Genomic DNA, 10,102 nt, shown 5'->3' on the forward strand with positions numbered 1-10,102 from the left:
CTTTGATCGTTCTTCTTTCATGCGGAAAACACATCACTCTGAAGAGTGAGGACACAATAGCACGTATGCGATAAATATAGTCTCGTCCAAGGAGTAAATTGTAATCTAACGGACCTTGGACTACCATGAGACCCATTTGGATAGTCTTCCCTTCTAACGTGATAGGTACATTGGGAAGAATTCCTAAAGGTCGAGTGATTTCTCGATGGAAACCTATGAGGTTTCTCATCTCAGGCAGAAGCAGTGGGGAACCAAGTGCTTCCCAAGCTGTTGAAGAAAGGATACTCACAGGAGATCCCTCATCAATAATTGTACCAGCCATAACCATGCGGTAGACTTGGACTATAATTCGAAATGGTATGGCGGCTGGTAACCGAGGATTAACCAGTTGATCCCAATTAAAGGAAACAACTAGGTTGCTTGGAGGTGGGACTGGATAGACAGCCGGATATGATTCTAATGGACTTTCTTCCTGGTGTGAAGGAATGAGAGGGATGCTCACTTGATCATTAACGTCTATGTCAATGAATAGAATTTGGACGGTGGGTTCTTCATTCTTGGCAGTGATAACATCATCTGAGGAGGTAACTTCTGAAGGCGAAACCGGGTCACTTGTAATCCGGACCGTTTGACTGTTGTCTGGTTTGGATTCAGATGTAGGATCATCTAGGGTTGGAAATTCTGAAAGCAAAACCGGGTCACTTGTAAGCCGGACCTTTTGACTTTCGTCTGGTTTGGATTCAGGTGTAAGAGCATCTAAGGATGGAACTTCTGTAGGCAAAACCGGGTCACTTGTAAGCTGGACCTTTCGAAAGACCGGGTCACTTGTAATCCGGAACTGTGGACTTTCGTTTGGTTTGGACTCAGGTGGTTCATCTTTGATGATCAAGTGGTGCGTAGATGATGAATATAAATCACTCGTTCCGACCAGGGACTGGTCTGGAGCAGGCGGAGCACAGATAGGTTCAGGAAGAGAAAGCTGGACTAAGGAGGAATCATGTTTGATCACTTGGTTAGTGGAGAGATGCTCTGCAGTTGTAAAAAGACGCTGATATCCAGCGGGTAGTTGGGGTAAGGGATCCGACAGACTTGCCAACAGACGGGAAGCTTCATCCATAAGTGGACAAAGGCGAAGGAGATGATTACCTTCACAAAGTCGACAAGGGAAACGAACCTTCCCTTTTTTGTTACCAACTAGTAAGGTATCGTCGATTTGCGACAGTAAGGGGCGAGTCGGGTCACGGGACCATATGTCTAGGATCCTGGGAATGCCAGGACAATCAGAAAGAAAATGGTCCCCTTTGCATAATCGACAAGGAGACCGAAGCTTCCGGGGAGGAGCAGAAGGTGGTTCCACTTCTGATAGCTTCGTGGTAGAAACGACCTTTCCCTTAGGAGACTTCTTCTTTTTGGTCTTCTTCTTCTTCTTCTTAGCCACCTGGTTAGTGAAATCCAAGGTTTCACCAGGCGAAGTAGAAGATGAGGACGCAGCAATAGGCGAAGAAGGGAAGGGGTCCACCTTAGAATCAACATGGTGTTGTTCGGGTGGAGGAGGTGGTGGTGGGACAGGAGTCATCACACTTGAGACCACCGAGTTTGAAAACAACCATACGGGTAAACCAATGGTCAACCCAGGCAAAGACAATGTTGCGATATACTGAACACCAACATTTCCAACAGAAGGAAATGGGCGAGGGTACCCATCAGGAGGAACACCTTGGCCGGTGGGCACCGGAAAGGCTGCCATTGAACGAGAAATAACCCTACTCAAGCTAACGCAAACAAAAATCTAATTGGGTAATATTATCGTGGCCAATAAATTTTAAGACACTGAACTTAACCTTTTCATTTTTTAAGAGTCGAGAAAAGGATAAAAGATGACTCTAGTCTCCTTCGAATATTTAATGAGCACGAAGTGACAAGACGCTCATAGGCACCTTTTCGTTTAGGGAGTCCGAAAAGGATCAAAAGTGACTGCTCTGGAATTCTAGGTAGAGGGTATGCCGAACTTTTCTCAAAACCACAGAATACTTTTTAGGGTACGGGTGGTCGATCTTCGTGAATGCTGTGTTCACTGCATTGCGAATCGTAGGGCGGCTGACACGGCTTCCTATGGATAAAGGCTTTATTCCTATAGGGGTCTCCCAATATATACTCGACGGTACGTGGGAGCACAGTCCGTATTGGCACCTATCGTTTCACCGTGGAGGAATCACCCAACCACTCGACGATAAACTACCAGGTTTAAAGACGCCGGAACACGTCTCTAACCTAGACCTCTAGAGTGTTTGCGTTATGTTCCAATGCATTGTTATGTTCATTGAGTTCATTTTAAAGTTTATCTTTGATTATGTTTCAGTTTTTTGGTCCTACCGTATGTGATATCTCAAAAACTTTTTACATGCAAACTATATGCCAAAATTAAATCATTTGATTCGATGAATTCTATCTACAGGAGGGTTGAGATCTTTTCACAAACGAAATGATCACTTCAACAAACAACAAAGATCCTAATGCAGCTAATAACAAGAAATGAAATTTTGTCTTTTTCTTTTTAATAGCAACGAATAACAATAAATGCTAACTACTATGATGCAAGAGATTTTTTTATTTTTCTTTCCTTTAAGATGGCATGATGCACGTAAACAAATTCTAAGAGATATGCACAATCCAAATGAAATAGAACCAATTCTGAAACACTAAAATGAACCATGCAAGCAAGGAAAAACACAAAGACTAGTGAACTTCAAAGAGGCTAGAAGTGAAGTATTCAGAGTATAGAAGATCAAGCTTTAACAAAGCACTGGATAGGTGCAGAACACAACCAACAAGTTGACTGGATAATCAAGAGATCGAAACTTCCCACAGAAGGCTAGTCATGCAAAGCCCCTAGATATCCCAGGGCTGAGACGAAAATCAATAGAAATGAGCAAACAGCTGAGGGATACAGGCTAAGACCAGTCAAGCAGAGGTTCAACACAGTTCCAGAGGCTGAGAGAGATATATAAAGAGACTGAAAGAGCTTTCCACCCACACACAGGCAAAATTTACAGAGCTGGCGCGACTGTCATCTTGCAACTTGCGCTACCACAGGATTGGCGCGAGTTGCTTTTGAGCAACATGCGCCAACTGGCGCGACTGTCAAAGAAATAACCGCGCCAATTAAGCTTGCCAACTAGAAAAATAAATGATACGACCTCAGGTCGGGTTGACAGTGCTCAGATGGGTCAAACAGTAAAGAATAATCTCAAAACTGACTCAGGAAGCTCATTCACTCAAGCAAGCAGAAGAAAATTAACATGCAAGACAAAAATCAAATAGTTCCTCCCCAGTGGAGTCGCCAATTTGTTGGTCAGGTAAATCCCCTCTGCGGACAGAGGCGATCCCACTAGCCTATAACAGAACTAGCCACAAACAAACCACGCTGCTACGCAAGTTCCTAGTTATGCATCAAAGGTGAATCAAGAAGACTAACCTGGAGTCCAACGCTATGATTGAAGCAGAGTTGATATCCTCGCTCCCTTGCTCCAACAGATCACAAACGAACACCTGCACATGAAAAGGAAGAGACAGATACCAACATAAAAACTACCAAGGCACAACTATATTTCAGTCAGAAAGGAAATAAATCAACACATCACCATGATAGATAATGAGATTGGAACTATAATAGCAGTCGCTTATCAATTAATAAACAGGAAAAGTTACAACCATTGTTCTGACGTCGACCCTTCTCCTGGCTGGGCGAATAACTATATGTTTCTTGCCATGTATCTCCTCTCCGGCAGCATAACCTCTCTAGCACTCACTAGCATTCCTCCAAGAACTCAAGAACTCAACATCTAACACTCCATGACCAATAATCATCACTACTATCACTCAATCACTAAATCACTAGCACTAACACTAGCTTGTCCAATGCATAATGACAAGCTTATATAGATGAAGAAGGGAGGAGGATACGATGAACCGGGACACCTTTTGCGGATTAGCATTATCCTCAAAAGCCATAAAGATGGATAAAGCTCGACAAAAGACTGATTTTTTATCCTCAGAAAAGCTCCATGTAATGAAGGAAAAAACAGTCGGATGTGCGTTAAGGCAAAAAGCACGACTAAATTTGGTTGGCGTGACTGTTGCTCTAAGACAGAGCGCCAATGGTCGCGCCCTCTTTTGAGGATCTCCACCATTGGCGCGGGTAGAATACTGTGGACTTGCGCCAATGGAAAAAGATCACTTTTCAGGGATAATCTGCAGAAGATGTCTTCAGGGAACATGGAGTACATACTCAGGGGAACATAATGCAAGTGTTTTTAGACTTTGTCACTTCTTATAACTCCCGGGATGGGTCCTCCAAGGTACGACAAGAGGAGTAACAGGGATGGTGACAAATTACTGTGTAACAATCATCATCATCATTTATTTGTTTATTTATTATTATTATTTTTTTTAAAGAAGTTTCTTGAATAGAAATAAATATGTTTGTATGTATTTTAAAAATATTTTCTCATACTTAATTTTATCTTCAATAAAAAGATCAAGCGAGATGAACTATTCCGTTTATGGCGATAGCCTTTGCCATGAGAATTATGATATATTGAAATTTATTGTGAACTAATATTCTCAATCAATAAGGAATAATTTTCAATATATTATTATAATGATTGATAAATGAATATTTATTGTTTTCCACATATGTATGAAATGCATATATTTTTTTCCCACATTTTTTCTTTTGTATTGTGTAATAAATTATTTATATTAAATAAGAAAAAAATTCTAACACATGCTTTAAAGTTGTACTTTCTATAGCATAAGACCATTTTCCCATTCTGTTTAAAAGTTTATGTAGACCACTGCAAAAAGATGGATAGTTTTTGGCTTTCCAAAAAGTTTATGTAGACCACTGCAAAAAGATGGATAGTTTTTGGCTTTCCAAACAACTACAACAACTATTTTCCCATTCTATTTAAAATATGATGTAGACTATTATTAAAAGGATGGATTGATTTTCATATTCAAGATAACTATAAGAAGAGAAAGATGGATAAGATCACTATGATATAAAACTGTTGGGAAACATAAAAATATTTTGTGAATTTTTGTCCCTTTTTTGTGTTGAATTATATAGGGAAAATTAAAGCATATTTCTATACATTTATGAAATATATCTTTAATAAATTTATTAATGTAAATTAATATGCCTCATCTAAAAAAATTCAAATGAAATACTTATTAATATAAAATTAACTAAATATCCAACAACATTAACCATAAAAATATAAATTAACTTTATAAAAATGAAAAAAATATAAATAATTTGAATTATATAATTCAAATAATAATAAACATACAAATACTTTAAAAACCTTAACAAAAATATCCATAACAAAACTTAATATTGTAAAAGTACGGTTTTCTCATACGTCATCTCTTTCTCATTTCTTTCTCGTCATGACTTAATAAACCTTTCTAGGATTTTCTTTTCTAATTACGTCATTAGGCATGTATTAATAAACCTTTCTAGGATTTTCTTTTCTAATTACGTCATTAGGCATGTATTTTCTGTAATGTAATTTTTAGAATTTCAAATTAATTATTAATAATATTTGGTAGGAGATTAAGATTTACCCTATATGAAATATTTTTAATAGTAATAAAAAATAAAAGTTGAAATATATATTTCATTATTTAGGCCGATAAGCTTTTCTATCCATCAACAATCCTCAACCCATTTATCTTTCTCCATTCGATCAGGTGAGACACTTTCAATCTTTGGTTTAAAGTGTGGTTTCTGCTACCAATTTTATAGCCAGTTGTTATGCATTTTACGTTGGAGTTCCAAGACACCACTTGGGTGCAGCACAATCCCAAGTCCAAGTGCATGCACCTGTCTGCACAAACTCCTCCCTCTACATTCGAAACTACCCTCACTCCCTTCATTGCTTTTCCAACCTCCCAAACCCTCCTCATAGGCGGTCCAGGAAAATGGGAAGCACTGATGCCAATAATCCTCTCAAGATCATTGCAGGAGCTGATGAATTCATCTGCGTGCTCAAAGATTCCCTTATCGAACACCTCCAATCGATGCCTCGATCGACACCCCTTTCAAGGCCCCTTGCCCTGCCAGTGAAGGGAATCCATGGCTGCCTGAGATCGCTGGCTTTTTAGAAAATTTCTTGCAAGAAATGCCTAAAATACTCGAACACAGCAAGCCTCAATCTGAATCCTCCTGTGCTCTCTGTTCATTAAGTAAAACGAGAAACTTCTAGGATGTGGATATCATGCCCGGGGGATCCATGAGCATCGTGCAAGAAAGCCCTACTACTACCATTGTCAAATTCAAGGCTGGAAGTATTGAGCGAGCCCATCACCATACCTTTGGGCATGATCTTCTTGTTGTGTCTGGGTCGAAGAGAGTGTGGAATCTCACTAAGAATCAGTGCTTCGATTTGGGCCACGTGGATTATCTCTATACTCCTGCGCCATTTATTGCACTACAAGAACCATAGAGGTGATTTCATCCTCTCCAACTTGTCTGGGTCGCCTTCTATGAGTCAGGACATATAATGAATGTATATGAATCAACACATATCATGAATGTCTACGAAGGTGGCATGCAGGTTTTATAAGGGCTGCCTTTTATGATTCAGAGAGATGTTTGAATATCTTGCTCACCTACCCTCATCATTGCCCTCTGCCATGCAGAGAACCTCATAGGAAAGGGAGGCTGCAACGAAGTGTTCAAAGGGGTTCTTCCTGATGGGCAATTTGTGGTAGTTAAATCACTAAAATATTCTAGAGAAGTAGAGCAAGAACTTCTTTTGGAAGTTGAAATTACTGCTACCTTGCAGCACAAGCACATTGTTTCATTAATTGGTTACTGTGTTGAAGAGAAGGAGTACTTTTTGGTCTACAACTTGTTACTGAGAGGAAGTCTGGAAGAAACTCTTTATGGTATGTAGTATGCCAATTTTCATGCATTTATCATGTTACGTCCTTGGAGATTTTTATTATTTTTTAGTGTTAAGTGTTGTTCCCAGTTCTCAGAAAAAGTTGGGTTACAGGAGGAAGGACAAGCCACAGGCTCATTGGAAAGATAGGCTGAAAGTGGCCATTGGAATTGCTGAAGCTTTGACTTATCTGCATGAAGGTTGTTCTCATCCTATCATCCATAGAGATGTGAAATCATCTAATATTTTTCTTTCTGAAGACTTTGAACCTCAGGTATCTTGATCTTTGTGAGAGAAACAAGTTCTCAAGCTTCTGTTGAATTGTTTGTATTTTTTGGTTGGAGATGTTATAATAAGATTTGCTTGATCATTAACTAGCAAATCATCTTTCGATGGATCGTTAACTAAAGATATTCTGTGAATAGTTGTCAGATTTTGGGCTGGCCAAATGGGCTTCAACAACATCTGCATATATCACATGTAGTGATGTTGTAGGTACATTTGGGTAAATATCCATTTCTTTCTTTACACCAACTCTTTCCTTAGGAAAATAAATGTCATTTATAATCAAGACTTCATAAAACTAGCTGCTATCATATTTCAGGTATCTGGCTCCAGAATATTTCATGTATGGCAAGGTTAATGAGAAGACGGACGTGTATTCCTTTGGAGTAGTTCTTCTAGAGCTAATAACTGGAAGAAAACCAATCAATGACAAGAATCCTAAAGGCCAAGTACAACATGTTGTCTAAGACAGGGAACTCAGTTTCGACCTCGAATGAACATAGTAATTACTCTTATTCTCTTTAGTTGCGTATATATGTTTCAGTTTCTGATCTTATGTCAAATTTAGTTGCTTGAAGAGGTTTCCTTTCCTGTGAGGAGTTAGTGCTAGACTTGTTTTTGCCCATAACGAAGAATGGCACATGAATTATCGAGTTGATATCCTTCTCACATAGAGTTAAGGGTGTTTAGATCTAGTGTTTAGGGTAGTAATCTAAACATTTGTTCAGTAGTTCAATTTTTAAAATCATCACCCTTAAACACGTTAGCCCTGAATGCTGATGGTGGATTATGGCAAAATATTATAAGCCTCAATTGCCAATAATCTCTTTTTCCATTAATGAAATATAATATTCTTTGAATATTAGCAAAAGAGATTATCATATCTCAAACCAAAGCTTCAGTATGCAAATTACCCCTCCCTGAATAGGCAAGAAGAGCCAGCATATCTGCTTTCACTCTAATATCAAGAGAGTATATATCTTTCTTGAGAATCACTATCCTAGCTGAAATCTGGATTGCAAGATTTGAATTAAAAGCTTTTGTTTCCCCAAAAAAAGTGGCTTACCTTTGCATTAAACTGGCTTTGTCAAATTTCAAACAATGGATAAATGTTAATGAAAGAATGTGAACTTATTCTTCCTTATTGTTTGTCTGTAACTTATTATTGCAGATTTTGAAATTACTACGAGGAGAAGGAGATGACCTACCTTATTGGACCAAGAGGCAATTGACAATGTCCATGGAATTAGATGAATTGATTGACGATGAATCTAGAAAAAACTCTCGGAGTTGTGACATCCAAACTCATCTATCACTTGCAATGCTTGGAGTTGATGATGATTTGGTATCAAACAGTAGTCTAAATCAAAGTGTAGATCTTGTACATGAGAGAAGAACCTTGGAAGATTATTTCTATTGACATTATAGCCGTTCAGCAAGCTTTGATTGATTTAAATATACTTCTCTGAGCTTCATAATTTTTCTTACTCCTTGCTTCTTTTTATACTTGGTGTATTGCTGTGAGCCAATGTCACTACTTAGCTGTGTTCAATTTCAATCACTCTGCATATTGGCTGAAGTTGTGTCTGAAGTTGAGTGGAGTCCGTCTAAAATCCCTTGCCATTCCTTGTATAAATGTGAAAGCCATTAGTGGTCACTCATTTTAGTGACCCACTGGTGCTCACTAGAGCTGAAAATTTTCTTGTCCTTGCCTTTGGAGCAATTTTATGTATGTGGAAGGAAAAGCAATTATGATATCGCTATTGATTTGCCAAACCATTGTTATGTACTTTTTCAGGCTTGAAGATGTGTAGCTTGTGGTTTAGCTTGGTACATTCTCTTGTATACCAGTTTACTTTGAATTTGTCAATATCATAAGCCCAGTAGCGATTTAAGTGTATGTCTGCATGGTAGAACTGCATTGGGCTTGAACTTTTCTAAAAAATTAAGTTGTATTTAAAGAAATATGGTGTCCAAAAAGCAGAGAATTCCAAACATCAATTCTTTTTGCTCCTTGTAGGCTTGAACCAACATCTCTTCTAGAGAAATTCAACAATTCTAATTTAATAATCCTATCGGCCTTTCTTTGTACCTTTTGAGACAATTGCTAGTTTTAATAGTAATAAAAAATAAAAGTTGAAATATATGTGAAAAATAATTATGTCTTTTTGCTTTCCAATTGAATTAATTTTTTTTTATATATATAAATATTTTACCAACTATTTAATTTATATAACTTTATTAATATAGAAAAATAAAAAATAAAAAATAATTATATTTTTTTATTTTTATTTTTTTTATAATTTTATTAATTTTTTTTATAATCTTATTATTATAAAAACAACCATTATTTAATTGTTAAAAGGAAACGACTCCTGAGATAAAAAGAGAAAAATATTGTAAACAATATCGAGCAAAACATAAAAGCTTGGGTAAAGGATGATTCAAGAAAACAATGATATCCTAGGTATCTCCCTAGGTATCTACAAAACCCTAGGTATCCTTTCTAGATATATATTTTTGTGAGGATGCTCTGGCTACGGGATCCTTCAACCAAAATTAGAAATGTCAACCACTTTTGTAAATCAATAGTTAGTCATCCATTCATCTCTTTACTTTGTGATGTTTGATGTTTAGTTAAAATAAAGGTGATATTATTTAGGGAAAAATGGAAAATGATGTTGAATTTTAAGGCGGCTTATAGATGTTGTAAATTTGTCTGACAGCATATTTTTTTTAAATGTGGGAAAAAATTCAAAAAATAAGAATGTTGCCGCGTTTGAATTATTTTTATTCTAAAAATCAATTTAAAATTATTAAAAACTTCTAAACACGCAGAATTTTTAAGTTTAATTTCTATAACT

At 37.2% G+C, this 10,102-nt stretch overlaps 1 protein-coding gene across 1 annotated transcript; it reads left to right on the forward strand.

Moving 5' to 3' along the window:
- The first annotated feature begins 5,988 nt into the window (after positions 1-5,988).
- On the forward strand, positions 5,989-8,658 carry LOC149164909 (protein kinase STUNTED-like). Its single transcript, XM_089429641.1, has 7 exons — positions 5,989-6,162; positions 6,273-6,354; positions 6,709-6,959; positions 7,078-7,227; positions 7,379-7,458; positions 7,558-7,687; positions 8,410-8,658. Exons 1-7 carry the CDS (start codon positions 5,989-5,991, stop codon positions 8,656-8,658), a joined length of 1,116 nt encoding a protein of 371 aa, XP_089285767.1.
- The last annotated feature ends 1,444 nt before the right edge of the window (positions 8,659-10,102 follow it).

Source organism: Pinus tabuliformis, chromosome 5_1, assembly GCF_031772625.1.
Source record: "Pinus tabuliformis cultivar Carrire ecotype Pingquan chromosome 5_1, CPIR1, whole genome shotgun sequence".
NCBI classification, from domain to species: domain Eukaryota; kingdom Viridiplantae; phylum Streptophyta; class Pinopsida; order Pinales; family Pinaceae; genus Pinus; species Pinus tabuliformis.

Coding starts and splice junctions, on each gene's coding strand:
- LOC149164909 (XM_089429641.1), top strand. CDS start 5,989: ATGGGAAGCACTGATGCCAATAATCCTCTCAAGATCATTGCAGGAGCT. Junction 6,163..6,272: donor ATGGCTGCCTGAGATCGCTG/GCTTTTTAGAAA, acceptor AGAAACTTCTAG/GATGTGGATATCATGCCCGG. Junction 6,960..7,077: donor TGGAAGAAACTCTTTATGGT/ATGTAGTATGCC, acceptor AGGAGGAAGGAC/AAGCCACAGGCTCATTGGAA.